Here is a 21,143-nt window from a genome sequence, read left to right on the forward strand (position 1 = left end):
AAGAGTGTGTCACATGAAAGGAAGTAAAAATACTGGTGTGAACTAAGATACTGCTTTGTAAGTAGTGCTTAGTAAAGGTGGGTTGGGAAAGCAATTTTGACAGTGTGTAGGAGAGACAGAAAATAGAAAGGACATGAGGAGCAGGAATCCATTTGCTAAGCATCACCAGAGGAGCTAAGAAGGGTAAGAGTATGTTTAGCTGGGCCAAAGGACTAGAAGCAGTATTGTGGAATAGAAGGACTTTTGGGTAGAGGATCAAAACTGATGTTTTAGAGGGCTGGAGTGGCAAAGGAGAGAAGGCAGTAAGTTAAAAGAGATAACAGGATCCCTTGGGCATGAAAAAGGTAAAGGAATAAAGCTTTAGAGAGTGTAACAGCAAAAATTAGTGTAGGAGAAAGGATGTTGTCAGCAAGTGCAAGTAAGTTTCTTAAGATTCCCTTGATTATTACCACTGATTACTTATTGTATCCTCTCAAAGAGCTGAAGTGACCAAGATACAATCATGCCTTTAAACTCAAAGCCATGCCTTTAAACTTAGTAACTTCAAATCTCTTGTCATGGATGTTGAAACTAGGAGGAATCTGTCAGCACTGCAAGATGAAATGGCTTCTATGGCACTGTCCCTCCCTTGCACAGGCATACTGGCATACAGATAACAAGCCCCAAGCTCAACAATGATCTGGGTTTAAAGCAAAAGAAAGAATGGTTAATTTTCATCTGTGTCAGTCTTCCCTGTCCAGTTCAGTATGGGATCACACAAGTGCCATTGAGCTGTCAAAGCAGGACTTAAGCTTTCAGTACAATTTCCATAAACTGGGTCCTTTAGTGATCCCCTCCCCTTCAGAGCAGAGAGACATAACCTGCATCTATCTTCTAAAAAGCACTTCCTTTAAAAGCAGGTTGAGCCAGTCTTAATGCTTCTACAGTTCCTGCCACATTGTTCATCAGTGTTTTCCCGTGCCTCCTTCAGTTTTTTCAACCCCAGAGAGTAGATGTGGTTGAAAACTGGTAACTTTCCTTTTTCACCATCTCCTTCAGATTCTTTGGTTTGTTTGTTTTGTTGGGGTTTTTTTTGCTGGAGGTATTAGCAGGATAAGTTAATGGAAGAGGATTGACAATATGCAGCTAGGAGGGGATAGAACTGTGTCAGTGCTTAACTTGGATTGGTGTGATTTCTGAGATTGGGCCCTTATGGTGTATTTCCATGAGGATGCAGAAGGATGATACATGCCTTATTCTTTCTATCTTATCTTCTTCCACTGCCATTCCAGGTTTCAAACATCCAGCACCTACCCTTCCTTGTTATGTGCCATCTCTGGTTGTCATTTGTCTTTCCATCAGCCTAACATTCTGAAGCATTCTGAAATGATGAAAGAACAGATACTTCTACCATTGTTGTTTCAAGGTGTCCTGACTTCTAGCATTTTTGTTTGAAGGAGTCCTGGCTGAGGAATTCCTCAGAAGATAGCAGGGATGAGAGCTGTTAAGCCGTTATATATGTTCAGTTGCCCACAAGACCACAGAAAGTCCCTGTAATTCAATCTGAGTAGAAATCCATTAGCTTAAAAGCAATCTCTTCTCCACTCTTTGGCCAGGAGTGGTCTAAATGCATATAATAGTTATTATTAATGCATTCTTAAACCATTTATTGCCTTTAATTCAAAAAGCCTGGATACAGTGGACTGCAATAGTCTGATCCTTATTGTGGGAAGTATACTGGAACTGAAATAAACTGCATATGTGTCTGCTGCAAAGTTTGAAGTAATTTAGTGAAACAGTAGGCTCTTACAACTGATTGTTCTCAGCTGTACCATTACGTATTAGAAATACAGGTCCTTTCGAAATTTATATTTAATTCATACTGCCTTGTGGTGCTAAAAGAGATTAAGGACTGGATAGTGTGTTTTAAAAAAATGCTGTCCCCACAGTATATGCCTCATGGTGTTTGCATTATGGAATGAGAATTCTCAAGTGGTGTGTTGAAGTTCTTTACTGGTGCTTTTCACCCCAGGAACTTCTGAAGCTGTGGGACTCTACCAGTGTTAAATTTATAGGAGGGACACAGTTTTGCTTAACTGCAGTTGACTCATTTCTTTATTTCCTTTTTTTTAGGCTGGAGTAACTGACAGAATTTAAAAGGAGACATATTCACCAAATATGGAAGAGGATACCAAACCTATCTTGGTTCCTGTGGGTGGTGATGAAAGCAATTATGGAATCATGAATATACAGTTTAATCCAGAAGACTATAAGTGCAAAAGGTATGAGGAAAGATGAACCTGAAGAATTACTATGTAGCAAAGAGTTGTTTAATCTTTGCTTTTGACAACAGAATCCTACAAAGACAGAAGGTGCACATTTGGAAACCAGAATCTCTGTACAAACAGTTCCTACTTCATCACTATATGATAATATTTTATTTCCAAGTACCTGGTGAACAGATACTGTATTTTGTTTACAAGGGTAAGATTTTTCTATTGCCATCATTTCAGAGAGAGTTCTCCATTAAGAACTCATCATGAGGCTTTTAAAGTGCTCTTCAAACATGGAATATTGTGTGTATACTAGAGCATGATTTTTTTTTATTTAGAACAACTAACTGAAATGTTGAGACTATGCAAGAAAGTTTGCTAGATGTTGTAGATAAATGGCTATCAGTATGTGTAGATGGTGCTGTATGCATTCTGCAGGTGATGCTGGAAAAATACATTATTTGCTAGTACTAAGTGAGCTGAGTGACCTTTACTGCTTTTTAAGAAAAAAAAAAGTGTAGTGCATTCTGAGATTGAGCAAATATGAAAAATTCGTCAGTCCAGCCTTATTACTATGCCTTCAAAAATTATATCTCTAGCTAAGTTGTTATTTTACATCTTTTCCTAAGAGTTTAACATCTCCACAAAGGGGGTTGGAATCGGAGACCTTCTCTGCTGCAGTTAAGATTTTTGTGGGCTGGTCATGGAACCAAAACTGAAATCAGTCTGGGAACAGCCCTTGTAATACTAGCTGAAGGCATCAGCTCTGCATTTTTAGATGAAGGAATACCACCATAGCACCTCTTGGACCTATTTATGATTCTTTTTTTCCTCTTTACAGCCATCATATTTCAGTAACGCAGTTTTCCTGAAGGAACTGAAGATGGCGGTGTTGCATACAAAAAAAATCACGTTGTTGGAGGCCACTTCAGCAAAAAAAAAGAGTTCTTGAGGATAGAGCTTTGATGCTATCTCAGCCTCCAGCTTTGGAAAGCTATGAAAGCCTACTTACATGCTCTTCTCTGCAAGTAAAGGAAGGAGGATAAGGGTCTGAGTGAGGGAACAAAGGGAGCACAGGTGTAGAAGCATACAGAATTGTGTGTATAAAGGCTAGGAAACAGTAGAGTACTTTCAGGTAGAAAAGGCAACTGTGAATGAACGTAAATGAAGTCTTTCTCTTTTTGTGGAGTATCTGAGCCCCTCATGGCCTTCTTGTCATAGGAAGACCGCTAATCTGTATGACTTTCTGGAGCAACTTGTTTTGGAGGAAGTATGTGTTCCGTTTGAGGAGCCGTGGGTTTCAGGTGTTGTGGTGATGCAGTAGCAATGAGAGAGGTTTTTTGAAATACCTAAATGCTAAGACTCACTTTTCTAAGTGAGGTTAGGTATTGTTTCCATATTGTGTGGTTGTGGTTTTTTCCCTGTGATTTCTTAAGTCTGGATACTCAGCTTCATAAAAGGTCATAGCCTCTGGCATTTGGTTCCCTTCCTAAAAGCAGAAGTGTGTACTTGAATTGTGTGCCCACATTCACGGCCTCTAGCTCTGCAGATCTGCCTAAATGTCCTTACTGCTCCTCTCTTGAGTTCATTCTCCCATTTTGTACGACCTAGGGTTTTTGTCTTTCAGGTATGCAGAGGCACAAGGATGAAGGGCATGAGGCCTGGGATATCAGAAAGACCTGGAAATCACAGAGGGGCTAAACAAGTTTGAACTCCATTTCTATACTAGAACAGGCAACCCCCACACTTTAAAAGAAGAAATAAGGAAGAAGAGGCCATTGGGGTCTGTGTCAGTCATGGTCAGAGCAGTGGACAGTTTGAAGAGCTTCTTCATTAAACCTTTAGGGATTAGCAGCTCCAGGGAAGGAGGATTATTACACATAGAAGTATCAAACAGTGCAAATCCAGTAGTACAATGCAGTGTGGTTTTGCTCTGTTGCTTTTTTTAACTTACTATTCAGAAACTGGACCCAAGTGGGTGCTTGGTCACTTTGCTTTGATTGAGATAGCTCTTCAAGTGTTCTGTGTGATTTGCTGTAATTACTGATTGTCTGTTTTAGTGCTGTTCTGCACTTTTGTTTGGGTTGCTTGAGATTTGAGGCATTTGCATAGTTATTTGGTTTTCTTAACAGCTTGGAGGATTTGGGATTTTTGAAAGGAATGCTTTTCAGTGTTTACATAAGAACAATGAGCTAATTGTTTTTTAGAGTTGTAAATTACTTTGTCTAGTATTGTTTTGCTAATTTGGGGGAAATATAAAGCCACTTTTAATCCTTTTAAGGAGGATGTTATTGTTCTTCGTGGTGACCCGAATTACTCACACGGTATTCAGGGTGTTTTTCCCATTTTGTAGGGCCCTTTGGAAACTAGAATATTGTGGCATTTAAGTAAAACCTTATAAAATGAAGGCCTTGTTGCATTTGTAAAATTATGGCTCAGGCCTGTTACTTTGGCTAGAGAAGGACTGTGAGAAAAGGCTGTGAGAAGAAAAACAATTAGTTTTTACCCATGAGAATGCAGTATCAACAGAAGCATGAAAGTTAAACAATAGAAGGAGAAAACAGCAACATATCTGTACCTGTAATTTTTCTGAGTGCTTGAATGCTTATGCTATAGGTATGTTGTAGTTAGTACTAGCCAATGAGTCTATTGTAGTAGTTTAGCAGCCAATGAATATATAACACGAATGATAACATACAAGAAGTGTATAAAAGAGGCTGCTTTGTTTAATAAACGGCTTTTTGGCCCTTGAAAGGGGCACTGTCCTTGTGTGTGTGTGTGTGTGTGGTGACCGCCCCAACAGCGACATCATATCATTGCTGCAGTGGCTTGTTGGTAGTTATTGTATGCAAAAGAGGGAGTTTCTTGTTTTCTTCCAACTGCTCTTAAAATCTGTTCACTGTCAACAGATACTGCAGTTGTCAGTCGGGAATACTTGAATCTTCAAAGAAGCAATTGATGTTTCATTTTGCATATGAAAAAACTTGACAATGCTTCCTGCTAAAGGGAGATCAAGACTTCTGCCTTTTTTTCTTATTCTTTTTGAAGTCCCACAGGTTCCCAGAATGTAGGAGGCATCAGTAAGTTAAATTCAACAGCTATAAATTAAACAGTGTCTGTAGATGGCAGTCAGAGAAGCCTTTTTCATGCAAAAGTGGTTGATTCCCTTTATTTTCAAAGTTCTTTTAACTTAGAAGAAGGTAGGCAATGGTCGGCAACCTGTGCAAATCTATCCTTTCTGCATTTATTATGCCTTTATTACTCCATACGAATGTGATAATTTTACACCATGGCTTCCTTTCCCTGTATTTCTCTCTTGCCAACACTTCTGTGAATTCCTAATACTGCTTCTTATTAACTGGAAAAATTTGTAACCTTAATTAAGAACCTTCATATTTCTTGGTAAGTCACAAGTAAAATAGCTTTTGTCTTTGACACAGAAGAGGAACAGTGATTGAAATGTGTTGTGGTAAAACTTGTGATTTCTAATTTGTTAAAGTGTGCAAGCAATGACATTATGCTTTGAAAGGGTATTTTAGTTCTGCATCCAGCATGCAAGTTAAGAAACTTGTGGGATCGTGCTGTAATTACTATAATGGTGATATCCATGCGGAAAAATTTAGGTAAAGCGTATTGCCAAGAGAATGAAGATCTTACAGAATAACTGTAAGCACACTGTCTAATGCTTCAGTAAATTCAGACAGCTTAGAAAGTAGAAACCAAGTCACTTGGGGAATTCTTTGATACAGATTTCCTTAAGAGAATCGCACTGATACTGTAATCACAGAGGATCCTGAGTTGGAAGAGGCCCACAAGGATCCTTAAATCCAACTCCTGGCCCTTTACAGGACAACCCCCAGAATCAGATCATGTGCCTGAGACTGGTGTCCAAATGCTTCTTGAACTCTGACAGGCTTGGTACCATGGCCAGTTCCCTGGGGAAACTTCCAGTGCCTGGTGCTCCTATCCAGATAGGCAGTTGCCAATTATGAAATAGCCACCTATTCTTATTATTTTTTCTCCTTATCTTGATTTCCAATACAGTGAATCAGTTTTACTCCTTAGTTTGTTCTCTGCCCTAAACAGCATTTCTATAATAATTTGGTAACTCAGTAAGACAATAAAGCTGTAGGAATTTACTAGCTTTATTTCTGTGTGACAATCCTGTCACATCCCTGAAAAGTAAGTGATTGATGTGGGGTTCAAAGTAATCTGTGCAGTAAGCTAAAGTGTCTCCTTGTGGTCTCTTTGGAGGAAAGAAATTGTAAAGCATCCTGTAAAGAAGGTTTTTGCCTATTTGTTTAAAAATGTAAAGCTTGTCTAATGTCAAGTCATTAAGAGCATCATGTAGAGCTAAAAGACATAGTGTTACAAAAAAAATCACCTCAATACTTACCATGTTTTTGATCAGATCTCAAGAACTAATTGTTTGATGTTTAAAAATACTTCAGCAAAGGTACTTGAAAAGCAGTATTATTTAATTTAGAAGTTCTGGAGATATGCATTAGTCTTACTCCTTCATTGCCCTGCAAGATGTAGTACATTGCTGAAAATATCCGTAAGATGAATGCACCATCCTTATGCAAAATTGTATGTGTTTGGCCAGTGTTCCTTTTATGCTGTTCTTGCTAGCCCTCCTTTGCTTATCACAGTATTTAGGAAAAACCTTAATCATGAGCATCTCTTTTCATTTTCTTTGCTTGCAAAAATTGCTACTGAAGTTCAAAACATGAGGAAGTTTGGACAGAATCACTCTTCTTTCTTTTCCTGGACCGGCTCTAGAGAATTATTATTAACTGTACCTTTGTGTGAGTAAGAAAAGATGAGTGTAGCTGCAGGTTTTCTGGGAATGTTTTCTGAAATACCCCTACAGAGTGTAATGTATGGAAGATTTGGACCTCCTGCATGTGGTCCTGCAAGTTTTTCATACTCATGGTGCTGTGGAAAACAGCTCTGTTTTACTGGTATGTTTGCCCTGGTAAAAGAGTGTTGTTTTTCAGGCTAGCTGATGAAATAGTAATTGTAATTGTGTCTTTTAGTGTGGATGAAATTCAAGAGACATTATAGTTTATCTCAGTGCATGAAAATTATCTGCAGTGTTTCACGTCATAGTCACACCCTCCAGTCATGCAATCTCTCCCCTTCCCCCAGATCATCTTGTCCAACATTCTTTTCATAATCATTTTGCCACTTGAGAGATATGATATAATTGCCTGTATAAATCAGATTTTTTTGTAGGAATGTATTGTACCTGCTAATACTTGCACGTACAGAGTGCTTGCCTGTTAGACATAAGGTCCCTAAATAGTTTTTCAAAATATATCCCAGATTATATCCTACCTGCTTTGAGCTTTGAAATTCTCAGTCTTTGAGAACTTCTTTGAGCTTTTGAGAGAGCTTCTCAGACTGCCATTTGAGTTATGCCTACAACCAGTCTTTGATCTGGGTGTTGCTGGGACCAATACCTTGACCCTGATCCTAAACAAGGTGCTACCCTCTCCTAGTGGAGATCAGGGAGAAAGGTTGCCTCCTAGCCTGCTCACACAGCTTCCAAGTCAGACTGATGTTTTCAAAGAGACCTGCAAGTAACATAAAATTGATGGGTGGTCAGTCTGTTTTAGCAGTCACTTGCTCAGGGCGAGTGGTGCAGTGGTACCCCAGAAGAAATATAATTAACTGCTGCTTTACATAATTTTCATTCTCAACAGATTCACAGGAGTAGAGATCAAGAGGGGAAGTAGCCCAAGTATTGGTAGCAATAAACATATGCATTCCTCTAGTCAGGAAGCAGAAGCAATAGGTATATAGAATTTCTTAGGGATTGTTTACTTTTGTTTTCTTTTCCTCATCCATAGATTAGATTCTGGGTCATACCCATTTGTTTTGTGCTAGACCATAAGTTGCTTGTTTAATCCAGACTCTGTTCATAATACTGAAGAAAATGAAATGTCTTTCTTTAAACAATTTTTTACCTACAGATAGGTTTTTGCTACACATAATTTATTTTCTTTATATTTGTTTGGTCACTGGACTAACAACACTGCTTTCCCCATAAAATAGGATGTTGTATTCATGTTTTCTGTTACTTTAATTTTAAAATCATCCTTAGCTTTCATCCTGAATTGCTTTAAAAAATAATCTCGCTGTCTTACACTCTGGAAGTTTTCTTCAACATCCATGTTAGCAGCTGTTGAACACCATCTTGAAAGAAATCTTTGTCACAGATCTACTTGCTTTGAAGCAAAATGTAGACTTTGTCTCACTAACCTTTCCACAATTGCAGTGGAATTTTATGGGGATGTACTAATATTATTAAATGGAGATGAGGAGAGGGGTGAAGGTCTACACACTGTGCAGCTCCCATGTAATTAGCAAAACACATACTTTTAAGTGTTCTAAATATAATGCATGTCAGAGATCCAAACAGAAAACAGCAGAGAGCTGAGTGGAGGTGGGGTGGCATTTAAACAAGTTACTTTTCCTCTTTTCAGAACTACAGTTTTTATTTTACAGGTCTTCTAATGAAATATATTTTAGCTGTGTCCAATGATTGGCTCAACCTAATAAATTTTATGCTAAAACAAGTGAAGTCCTTAGGAACTGACAGTCCATGAGTATTTTTGTACTTCATCTACATGTGGAATGTTAGCCCCTTGTGCCTGTGTTCTGAGTAATAAAGCTATTGCTTAAAATTTTTTTCTCTTAAATTGAGATCTCTCTCTAATTGTTTATAAGAAAACCACAAAAGAGCACACACAAAACACGTATTTCCCCCATCATGTCATATTAATGGGAAGAAGAGTCAATTGAGAATGTTTTAGAGAATTAAAAGTGTTCGTTTTCATTTCAGTAAGTAGGAAACAACTTAGAAAGTCTAAGCCATTTTTTCCATGATGAAGGAATATGTAAGAATTAATTAAGATAAAAGAAAGAATGAATTTGTGGAGATGGAAGTTTGTATTCTCTATTTTCCACTTTTGTGACTCAAGTTTTCTTATTTTCTTAGGTGCTCCCACATACTGTCTCCCCTTAAGCACACAGGAATAGGAACCTATCTTCATCTCTTCCAAAGACCGAGCAAAGAACTGTGTTCCCTATCTTCCTTACAGATAAAATGTGGTGTCATAGTACAAATGCTTAATGATTAACTGGGAAAGAGAATGGGAACTTTTTTATGGATGGTATTGACAGCTGGAGCTGAAGAGGTTGCCCAAGTTCCTTTGTAGTCTGAAACAGAAATTAATATCGAAAACCAGTCAATTCAAATAGATTCTGCTCATATTGCAGAATAAATGGCATGGCTTTATTGGTGACCTAGTTCCTGTTCCTAGTAGTTGGAAACTTGTGATCTCTGTTTCTATGGGTTTTTGAGTGATTTAAACATCAGCCTGGAAGAGGAAGATCAGAAAGCTGTTGAGGTAGTTTTAAAAATTAAAAGCACTGCTGAAAGGAAAAAGAAACCCAGTGTATTAGGGCTTAGAGGCCACTAGTGTCCTCTGTCTTGTTTGAGAAATTAGCCTCTCAGTGCCAGGAATCAATATTGGTTTTAAGCAAGAGCATAATATGCCTATATGGAAGTAAATTATACTTGAGTTAGAAAAGAAAATGTCAGCAATACCTTGATTCAGACATGTTTGTCTGGTAGTGCTCCTTGCACGAACCTGGATTTATGTTGTGTTTTAACTTTAGGAGCAGCTTTCACTGTGCTTGCTCTGTACCCCTGTGTGTGCAGAGAGAACAAGGGGGGCATGTGGGTTTGCCCACTTTCTCCTTCAGCAGCTGTGACCGTGCCTGCAGTCTAACTAAGGTGGGGAAGAAGGAAGCGAGACAAGTCCATTCCCTGTTGCTTTGGCTTAAAAATAGTGTGAGCACATGGACTTATTTTGTCTTGGTTCCTTCCCCACTGAACACAATTCTATGTAGAGTTTTCAGCTAGATTAGTAGTTCCTAATCTTTTCAGAGGTGGTTCTCACTGCCATCGCTCATTCCTCTTTCTTATGCTTTCTGTTTCTACCTCTGTTCCTCTGCAGTAGTTCTGGCAACACCAGTTATAAGCACTAATAAGCTTGCCCAAGCTTATTAACATGTATTTCTGGTGTGATTCATTGTTGAAAACTAACAGTTGGATATTAGGTCTGATGTTAGGTTGCTCTACAGAATCTGGGCTGGAGGCCATTTTAATATGGATGATAAACTCATGGCTCTTTCATGGATGGCAGCTTCTGTCAATGGCATTGATTGGTATTTTTGCATTTGCCTTGTGTCAGTGAATGACAAAACCATCCTGAGTACTGCTGACCTGTTCTCTGAGTAGTATGTTAGATCTTGTGTTCCACGGTTTTAAGGGTTTTCCTTTTTTCCCTTTTTTTCCCCTCCTTTAGACCATTTCATGTGGAGCCCACAAACATAGTCAGTGTGAATGATGACATGCAAAGAGTCACTGATGAAGCTTCAGCAATGAATAAGCGAATTCATTACTATAGCAGGCTCACATCCCCTGCAGACAAGGCATTGGTAAGGCAAAGACAGGGCCTCATTAACTGGGTGGTCTCTGGCATGTTGGGTCTTACACAGCCTAGATTTATATAAGCAGTGGAAATAAAGGTTGGGGGAGAATTGTTCTGCAGCTTGCTTTGAATTAAGTATCTAGTAGCTGAGTGCCTTAGAAAGGTTTTGTTTTATCACAAGCTGTTATTTACTTCCTGTGCAATGCCTTCACCATTAAAAGAAAACATACAAACAACATGAATTTTATAAGAGTGACCCAGGCTACCCAGATTTCTCCCTTCTATAAGATTTAAGCAGTTTAAGTAGCTGCAGTAATTGAACTGCTGAGCTAGCATGATCTGTTCATAGTGTGTTTACACATATTTTGCAGAAGGAAAATGCATTTTTCTGCTCTCTAGAAATTCTATCAACTGTTTGTTGGGTTTTTCCCCCCAGGAAGAGAATTAGCATAGTACTATTCATAATAAATATACATAGTACTTTTCTTTCTTTTTTAAATTTTTTTTTAATGTAATTTCCTGGAAACGTTTGTGACCTAAAATAGTTGACTTGCTGTATTCAGGACAATTGGTTATATTGATGTTACTAATAAGTCTTGTTTTTTATCCACTTTTTAGATTGCTCCTGATCATGTACTCCCAGCTCCTGATGAAATCTACGTGTACAGTCCATTAGGAACTGCTTTTAAAGTTGACAATTGCACAGATGGCTATGGTAAAAACTCCAGTCTAGTGACAATGTATGTTAAACACCTTGCCATATATTAGCCACAAAATGCATTATTATTGAATATTCTATATAGTATATGTAACTGTTGTTAACTAAGAAGACAATATGAGGTAAGAGTAGTTCTTAAAATATTGACTGGATTTTTTCTTCCTAGATTTATGATATGGAATACCATGATGGGTACATCCATATTAAGTATCCCATGGGGAATAAAACAGGTAAACTATGAAAAATGTATGCATATGAAAATGCTTTTGGTAACATGGCTAACTCTTCATTTTTTTGTAGTATTAACTGTATTTCTCATTTTTAACAGGCAGGCTTCACTTCTGGAATTATTCTCATCTTACTGATGGGCATTTTGACTCTTTATTGCTGTTACAGAGTTGTGAAATCACGGCAAATGATACGTAAGAAATCCAAAGCTTCATAATGCAAATATTTCCATTGTGTGAAATACCAATATGCAATAGATTCTGTTTGTATGTGTCTTTACTATACATTAGACCTGATCTGCAAATAAAAGCTATTCCATTGAATATCTCTCTATTTTTGTAGTCTGTGTCTAAGCTCTGTATGCTAAATGCCTGCCTTCCCTTATTAGGTATTCCTTCAGTTGTTTGGGACCTAAGTATTATAGCCAAACACAAACAGTCAGCAAGCATGGTTTCAGATGTTCACTTACTAAGTTTTTGGGGACCTGGAGACTTAGAGGTATCTTTTCTCCATAAGCACTGTCCAGTGCTCTATATATCTGATCAGCTTGCACAGTGGAACAGGGTGGGCTCTGTATTGCCCTAATATTTGTGTATATCCTGTGTTGAAAGCACTTTAAGTACAGTCAGCAGCTGAAGCAGTCACTGACAGTGGATCTAATTAGAATGTACTTGTATTGTTCAAAAGTTCATCTTGCGGCTCTTGTTTGGTTGGTGCTTTTGTGCATAAATTAACCTCTAACTTGCTCAAATAAAGGCCATTAAGACTTTCAGTTTGTGACTGGACTCATTTCAGGGCACTGTTGAGGAATAGTTCATGGTCTGGCCTTCTTATAACTCCTGCAAAGGGCTTTAGCTGCAAATGCATGGTGGCATTTTTGCCATGTCTTATTTCAGTGCTTCTGAAAGTATTCAAAAGTAGTAGTATGGCCCCATAAAAGTCTCTACTTTAGGCTTCTTCAGTCAAACACTTTATGAGTGCTATATTTTAAAGTTACTGGCAATTCTCTTAGTCCTTGAAAGTGCTGGGAATATGTGTCAGAATATTCTAAAAAAACCCTCCACGTTTTGTCATGAATAGTTCTACTAATTCTAGTGTAACATTTTGTTTAGATATATTTTTTGGGTTTTGTATCTTTTTCAGCTTTAACAGATACCTCAAACTGGGAATTCCCAGATGTTTGCAAGTATTACTTTGGATCCTTTGGTCAATGGTCAAGCCTCATATTTTCTATGGTATCACTTGTTGGAGCCATGGTTGTTTATTGGGTACTTATGTCCAACTTTTTGTTCAACACAGGGAAATTTATATACAGTAAGTATACATTTTTGGTTAAGTTTTAACAGCAAACCTTTAGAAAGATCAAGACTGCTTTATACTTAAACAGGATGGTCCATTTATGTAATCTTGATTTTCCTGCTACATTGCATGAAAAATTAGTTGAGAATAAGTAACTGTGTGTGGTGTTATGGGCAAAGTCCTGTGTGTTTTCAAAGCCACTTTTTCAATTTCTCAAAGTGTGGTTTTCTTGGTATAGTTTAAACAACCTAAACCTGGTTGCTTGTTTCCTCTCTTCTCAGTCCCCCTTTGTTTACATGGGCGTATCTATTTCAACAGCCCTATAACAGGCTAGACTGTTGAAATTATTCAGGATAATGAAAAACTATAGTTTCATTATAGATTTTAACAAACACGCTGAAAGTATTGCCATATAGGAAATTTTTGCAAGTGTCCATGAGGGAACAGTGAACTGTATCACAGTAAAAATGATTCTTAGTGTGGCACTGCTACAAAAGAAAACACATTGGGTTTTTATACCCTGGTACATGCACAGGCACATAAGCCTTTGTGCATGTAATCAGTGTAGAGTTCTGGGAATGGATGATGGAATGGAGAGCTTTGAAAATCTGACTCATAGTATTGAATAGGTTGACTAAGATTTAAGAGGTTCTGTTTTGAAGGTAGTTAACAAATCTCTGAGGCAAGTAACAGCACAGACACTTAAACCTCTTAAACAGTGTTTAATTAGAATTCCCGCCATCCCTGAAGGACATACTTTGCTATGTTGGTTAATGACTGATGTATTTTATAGCTGACCTAATTTATATGTTGTTACAGCCATTTCATTTTAGACTTTGGGGTTTTTTTAAGAAGATTAACACTTAAATCTTAAATTATTCTAAATGAAATAATGCCAATTCTTATAAGCAAAATTCAAAATGGTGAAAAGAGCTTCTTTTCTAGGAGAAAAGTCCTGCTTTTTCATGGGTCTGGCATGTTATTTTATCACTTACCTCTATTTGTTTGGAGTTCTTATTTAAGTTGTTTGGTCTGAGATAACAATCACTGGCTTCTTTTAACTTTCATACTTAATTACTAGGTAATAAAATATGTAATAGGATGTAGGTTTGACACAATGGCATCTTCCTGCCATGTGTTTCTAAGTATTCTAAGGCTACTGTATTTAATTCTAATACATTCCAATGACTTTTTAAAACATCTGCACATACAATTTATGTGGGAAAAAATTGATTTCCTGAGGGAGGATGGTCTAGAAATCTGTAGTACACCAAGAATGCAAGAATTGTTAACTGAGTGCAATATCATGTCTTTTCTTTAACATGCTGTCGCATGGTCTTGTTCAGTTTTTGTTTTATGAAAAAAAAGAAATCCACAAATGCAGTTTCTAGTCCTAAACTGCTTTTTAAATACAGAAGAAACAAAAGTTACATCTTTAACTACTTTGAAAGTGCTTTAATTCTGTAAGAGCTATTAATTTTGATGGATTCTCACTAGGTACTTTTTTTCAATTAGTGATTAAGTGAGGAGGTGAACACAAAATAGTGATTAAGTGAGGAGGTGATCAGTGATTTTAGTTAAATCTTCTGATTGGTGTATACCCTGAACTAGTAGAAGTAAGTATGAGAAACTTATTTGTGATTCAGGGTGTCATAAATCAAAATAAAGAAAGAAGAAACAGTTTTCTTCCCACAAGACTTTTTGCTTTCTTTATGAGAAACAAGCTGCTTTTAATTGCATTTAAAAAATCTGAGGCCAACTGCCCCAGTCGATTCTCTGTGTGCATAACACACCCACATGCAACAGAAGCAAAATTTAACCAGTGACATGCTACTTCAGTTTCCAAGCTGATGGAGCATTTTCTTTGTGTATATATGCATAAATATAATGAAATTGCTATCCAATGCCCTCTTAAAGGTGAGGTTGCAGAAACTTGGAAGTATCTGGTGTTGTATAGCAGTAAAGTAGCACAGGAGTGTACTGGAAATAAGACAGTACTAGAAATGCATGTAGACAGTAAAGCTTAAACCTTTTTCCAGAATTGTCTGTGGATACATGGAAAAAGCATCCCACAGAGCCTCTTTTGAAAAAGAAAATATTAGAGAAATGAGTAAGGGAAGCTTTTTCTATATAACACCATCTGGACTAGGGGTATGGTTGCATGCCCTCTTTTTCTGGATTTAAGATGCATCTGTCACTGGCCTACTGTTCAACACTACCAAAGGAGTAGCTGGGAGAACGGGAGGTGTGCTTGTGGAACAGGAATCCTAGGAGTGGGGAGTCTTGGGAAATTTATAAATGGACAGGGCTACTGAGAAGAAAGTAGTAGAGTGTGGGGCTACTATAAAACACTTTTACAATAGTTTGAAAATTTTCACTTGGGTCTGTGGGGAGTGCAAGCTGCTGTATTGTGCCTCTGATGTAGTTTTCCAAAGTATTTTCTTAATTAATTTTAGTCAAGTCAAGAGGTGAAAGCCTAGTAGCAGGTTTGGGACATTGATAGTGAGATTTTCTTCTTTTCAGACTTTGTTCATGACATTAATGTAACGGATATTGTTCCTGGCACCAATGGAAGTAACAAAGGTAAGAAGCCCTTGTAGTATTGTGTTTCCAGTTTTGGGGTGGGGGTTTGAAGGCAAGTCATCATGTTTCAATGCCTAACCACATACCAGTTACAAAGTATATGTTGTAAGTTGTAACTATGTGTTTCTTAAAAACCTGTAATTTCCTATCTGGGATTTGTACTTCCACAAATAACCACACACTTGGAGATCTTAATAATTGGGGAAGGGAAAAATAAGTAAAGAAAATGGAGGTGGGAATAAGTATTAAAAAGTCAGTTACAAGTTTCTGTATGCCCAGATACATCCTCTGTAAAAGCCTGAATGTTAACTTTTTAACAGTAGTTGCACAATGAGGAATTGCCTTAAGGAATTTTAACTTTCACACCCTAAATTTGAAGCACCTTAGTTCTGTTCATTGTTTAAAATCTCGACTGGGGCAGCTTTGCTACTCACCAGTTCTGCAGCAAGATAATTTTTTTAAAAACTTACATAAGAACAGCTTTAATGATGCTGAGTGCAAAAAAGAAATAAGTGTCAGGCTACTTGAGCCTCCGCTTGTGCTTTTTGGAGCATCTGACATTTACACAACTAAGGGAAGAAACTTCAGTCAAGTATGAACATAGATCTGCTCAGGGTTCTTAAGTAGGCATTCTACATTCTTAATGTAGAATGAAGACAGGAGCAAGGCAGGCACTGTCAACCCCTGAATCTTTCTGCTTCTGTAATAGTGACTGAATCTGTACTGCTTTCTGAGGAAGCAGAAAGCTTTCTCTATCCTGAGTGCATGAGGAATGGGGAAACATATCACTACCAGCTGGGCAGCTGTATGTAACACTAGCTGCAGCTGTGTTTCTGGAGAGCAGATGTTGGAGTCAGGCAAGGAGTTGAGAAATAGTTCTGAAAACCAGTTGATTTGCATTTGAGCTAGTGATGAATCCTGCTTCTCTTGAGTCCTTACCAGCAAGGCACCAATTTGTGCTCTCTCCGGCTTCTGCTGTTCTCTCCCATTCTTATGCAGCAGGGGGTATAACTTGGAGGCAAAGTAGACAATATTCCACACTATCCTCCACCAACTAGAAGATTTAAAGCAACTGTTACACAAAATTAAGGACTGCCAGATGTTCAAGTGACTCTTGACAGGACATTCAGGGCTACCAATGAGATCAGTAAGAACAAAAGCATTTTTCAAGGGTTGTAAAACAATCCTCTTTTAAGCAAGAAATTTGTCAGAATGATTCTTACACCTTCGGTTTTGTGACAGAATGGGAATGCAGACAGTGTAGGATAATGGCTGCTGAGTATTGCAGGAGGCCAAGATTTAAAATAAGACATTATGAGCACAATAAGACAGTTTTATATTTCAACACAGAGCTTCATAGGCATGTGTTCTGCACAGGGTCTTTTTGGTTGATTTTGTTCCAGTCACTTGTTCAGGTGCTGCCATTGTTCAACCTCCATGTAAGATGTTCCCTCTTAGGAATGTTACTGGAGCGCATCTTAAATTTGTTGTGTTGTCTGGCAGTGATGTACTTGCCCCTGTCATGGCACAAAGATGACAAGAGTGTTTTTGTTCAGTGCATGAGGTTTTGACCTGCCAGTAGCTTTTTTGCAATCCTTTGTTTGTAGAGCAGTTTACAGTAATTCAGGCTCTTCTGTACAGAGGTGTTGATATGATCTTAGTGAAGTGTGCCGGGACAGATTAGGATGCTAAATATGCAGCCAGATGCAGAGAAGCATTGCTATGACTTGATTCCAGCAGGTGCACGTAGGAACTGAACAGACCTTGTTATAGGTATGTGACCTTGAAGGATGATCCTGTGTCACAACTTGGACTTCAGATAAATTATCATCTTTGTTCTGCTCAGCTGGAAGAACTGTAGCACTGTCAGATTAGAGTGCAAGGTGCCTAGTAGTGGAATTGTAGCAATGAATTCCTGATTAAAAAAACAAAGAGAAGTTAGGAACTGAATGCTGAACATTGCACTTGAGAAATCCTCAGTAGGTAAAACACAACCAGCAATTGTGGGATCTTGGCTGTGAATATTCTGTGCAAGTAAAACCCTTTTCATCTGAAGATATTTTTCTTTTCCTTTCTTCCAGTCATTTGTCCAAGTGCTGCTAGTGGTCACCTGCCACAGAACAGGAGTGTGATGTTCTCGTCTGGCAACAGAACAGGTTTTGAGCTCTTTGAGGAATGGTGGGACAAATCACAAACAGTACCATTTTACCTGATTGCAGTTCTTCTACCCCTGCTAAATCTGAAGTCTCCATCCTTCTTTGCGAAGTTTAATGTCTTAGGTAGGTAACAAATACTATTAAAGCATTCGTTCATTGTGACTGAAGTGTTCAGAAGACAGTGAAATCTACTCCAGTGAGTAGAATCGTATAATCTTTTAGGTTGGAAAAGTCCTGTAAGATCATTGAGTCCAACTGTTAACCCAACACTGTCAAGTCCACCACTTAACCATGTCCATAAGTGCTATATCTATACATTTTTTAAATATGTCCAGGGGTGGTGACTTGACCATTACCCTGGATAGCCTGTTCCAGTGCTTGACAACCCTTTCTGAGAAGAACATTTTCCAAATCTGAACCTTCTCTGGTACAGCTTGAGGCCGTGTCCTCTCATCCTGTCACTGATTGCCTGGGAGAAGTGACCAAGCCTCACCTGGCTGCAGCCTCCTTTCAGGCAGTTGTAGAGAGTGGTAAGGTAACCCCTGAGCCTCCTTTTCTCCAGGCCAAACACCCCCAGCTCCCTCAGCTGCTCCTCATAGAACTTGTGCTCCAGACTCTTCACTAGCTTCATTTCCTTCCCCTAGACACTTCCCAGCATCTCGATGTCCTTCTTGTCTTGAGGGGCCCAAAACTGGCAGTATTCACGTCACAGGGGCAGCCTCAGCAGTGCCAAGTACTGCAGGACAATCCCTGCCCTGGTCCTGCTGGCCACACTATTGCTGATCCAGGCCAGGATGCCACTGGCCTTCGTGGCCACCTGTCAGCATATTGTCAGCCCATGTTCAACTGCTGTCACCAGCACCCCCAGGTTCTTTTCCACTGGGCAGCTTTCCAGCCACTCTTCCAGTATTTGCTGGCAGTTCCTATTGTGCCTCGAAGTGGGTTGTTGGTTGGTTTATCAACCCCACAGGCTTTCTGTGCTGCTTTGCTTGAATCTTACAGTTAATAGGCAGTTCATTTTTCTTCCTTTTGCTTGCTTGATGATCCTGTGAAACAAATTCCGTTACAACATATTTTCCCAAATGATTCCATACCTACTGCTGTGCAGCATTTGATACATACTATCTTGTTATAGTCAGGTGTACTCCGCCTCCTCTGGTAAACATTTCAAACCAGCAGTTACTCCCAAAGACTAGATGCTTTTGACCTGAAATCAGCTGCTGCCAATCAGGTGATTAATTAATCGTAGTATCAGTCAGTCAGTATGACCTGCTGCTGTTCTTTGTCCCAGCTTCCAGTATTGTGGACTCTTCTGTGCTGCAGAGGCAACAATTGTGACTTCTAGCTTCCATGTCTTGAGATAGAAGGCCAGGGTGGCTGAGGCTGGTAAAGTGAGTAAAGCACATGCGTGATGGGTGGAGCTGGTCAGGATTCCGGGAGCATGAGAGGTCTGAGCGATAGCACTGAAGCCCACAGTGAAGAGAAAGAGAAAAGCAGACGGGGATCAGAGGTTGAAAAGTTGAAGATGCATTGTAAAGGAGGTAGAGGACAGGGATTTGAAGGTCTAGTTTATTCCTCTGTTCCATAGTAACACTTTATCAGAGCTTGGATCTGCTCTTGCTGAAACCATTAGATATAAGTACCACATAGGAATTTGGGTACTTGATACTGCTTCTGTGCAAGAGGTGTGGGTTTTATGTATTTAGATATAACATCAGAAATAAAAGAACCTGATTATTAATTGCTCATCACTTCAGTAGATTATTATAATTCAGAAGCTGTTCAAAATTGCCTTAATTTTTGTAAAGTTTATAGAACAGGAAAAAATGAAAGGCAATTTTGAGATGCTGAAATTTATCTCAGTAGAGTTTTACTTTTCTTGATATCCATGGAAACAGGAGTCATTAGGAAACTATAGAATATTTTAGCTGATCTTCATGTACAAAACCTTTTATTTTCCTAATTTCTTGACCGTGCTCTGCATAATCGAATGATAATTTCTTCAGTTTATTTTTTAACTTTGCAGATATTGCTAGAATGAAATGATGTCTTTTTTGAATGTGTATTCGAAATGGTAAAAATGCTGGATTTTTGTCTTTGGTTAACTACAGCCTGTTGTCTGATCACTAGCAGCATTATTGGCCATGAGGTGCATTGCAGTAGCCGTAATTATTGTTGCTCAGTTTCCTTCAATTTTTAGGTAGTTACTATTCTATCTTTGTCTCTTTCAAATGGTCCGACCCAAGTCCATATACACTCCATTCCACAGGTATACACAGCAAGGCATTATACCCATCTGTGATCTCATTTGTTGTCCTTTAGCTGTGCAGAGTACTGCTGGATGCCTCTGAACCAATGAGATGGAATGCAAATCCAGTATTATAATAAATATTATCCAAAGTTACAATTAACACAGTGTTTTGATCAGTAGCATTGAAATGTCATCATCAGCTTCTAGTTTCCAGTGTTAAGTTCACAAGTGCAGTAATTTCACATTTCATGGAGCTCTTTGGTTCAAAAAAGCCAATGACTAGATGAATATTGTAATAGCTGGAGTACTGTGATCAACATTGTCTCAGCTTAGATTGAAATCCTGGCAGTGAAAGCTGGAACTGGTCTGTTAGTGCCTAAAGATCTTTCTACCTTCCCAGCAACAGGGATTACACAGTACTTCCTCTGCTGTCACCAGCACCTGGAAAATACTAAATTTGCTGGAAGTTTATGTTGTGTGCATATGCATTATTTTTTCTCTCTGACCTCTAAGAGAAGTAAAGAAAATGTTTAGACCTAGTCTGCTGTTAAGAATGAATACCAACCATAGCTGTTTGACTACTACTAACTAGCTGGGTGGAGCAGAAATGAAACCCTGCATAAATACTTTGTACTGCATCATGGTATTTGTTTGGCTCTCATTTTTTTCCAGGTACAGTTTCAGTTGTCTACTTAGTTTTTATGGTTACAGTAAAGGCTGCTCATCTGGGAATACACTTAGAATTCAACTGGTTTACAGAGAATGAATTTTTCGTACCAGGTAAGATAGTTAAAATGCAGTAATGAAGCACGTATTTGATGAGTTTAAGATATTTTTTTCTCATTCATCTTTTAACACCTCTGAGACACCTCTGAGTGAGGAAATGCTGTCTGATGATGCATGTAGAGGAAAGATCCCTCTGGACAAAGTGGCAAGGAATCCCTTTCCCAGCGATGTTCCTTAGTTAAGAGATGATACCAACAGAGGGGAAGAGGAGGAGTGCCTGTCAGAGGAATCTCCAACATACCTCTTGTGACAGAGAGCTTACCATAGTCCTGTTTTACCTGTGTTATTTTAAGTTCTGGTAGCACCAGTTTCAGATTATGCCTGTTTCACTAGCAATTAAAAATGACAAACTGTAGAGAAACT

General features: G+C 38.5%; 1 protein-coding gene across 3 annotated transcripts in view; it reads left to right on the forward strand.

Moving 5' to 3' along the window:
• SLC38A9 (solute carrier family 38 member 9) overlaps positions 1-21,143 on the forward strand; it is a 48,665-nt gene that overhangs the window by 4,281 nt on the left and 23,241 nt on the right. For 2 of the 3 annotated variants that reach the window (XM_017744231.1, XM_008643059.2), the window contains exons 2-10: positions 2,113-2,261; positions 10,634-10,766; positions 11,378-11,499; positions 11,644-11,707; positions 11,806-11,899; positions 12,849-13,019; positions 15,528-15,587; positions 17,669-17,866; positions 20,667-20,774. In XM_017744231.1, the coding sequence (XP_017599720.1) occupies positions 2,158-2,261; positions 10,634-10,766; positions 11,378-11,499; positions 11,644-11,707; positions 11,806-11,899; positions 12,849-13,019; positions 15,528-15,587; positions 17,669-17,866; positions 20,667-20,774 (1,054 nt within the window). In that variant the 5' untranslated portion in view covers positions 2,113-2,157. Of the gene's footprint in view, positions 1-2,112; positions 2,262-10,633; positions 10,767-11,377; positions 11,500-11,643; positions 11,708-11,805; positions 11,900-12,848; positions 13,020-15,527; positions 15,588-17,668; positions 17,867-20,666; positions 20,775-21,143 lie in introns of those variants that run through there. The other variant, XM_017744238.1, reaches the window with a different exon arrangement.

The sequence above is a fragment of the Corvus brachyrhynchos genome, unplaced genomic scaffold (assembly GCF_000691975.1).
Source record: "Corvus brachyrhynchos isolate BGI_N302 unplaced genomic scaffold, ASM69197v1 scaffold310, whole genome shotgun sequence".
Lineage (NCBI taxonomy): Eukaryota > Metazoa > Chordata > Aves > Passeriformes > Corvidae > Corvus > Corvus brachyrhynchos.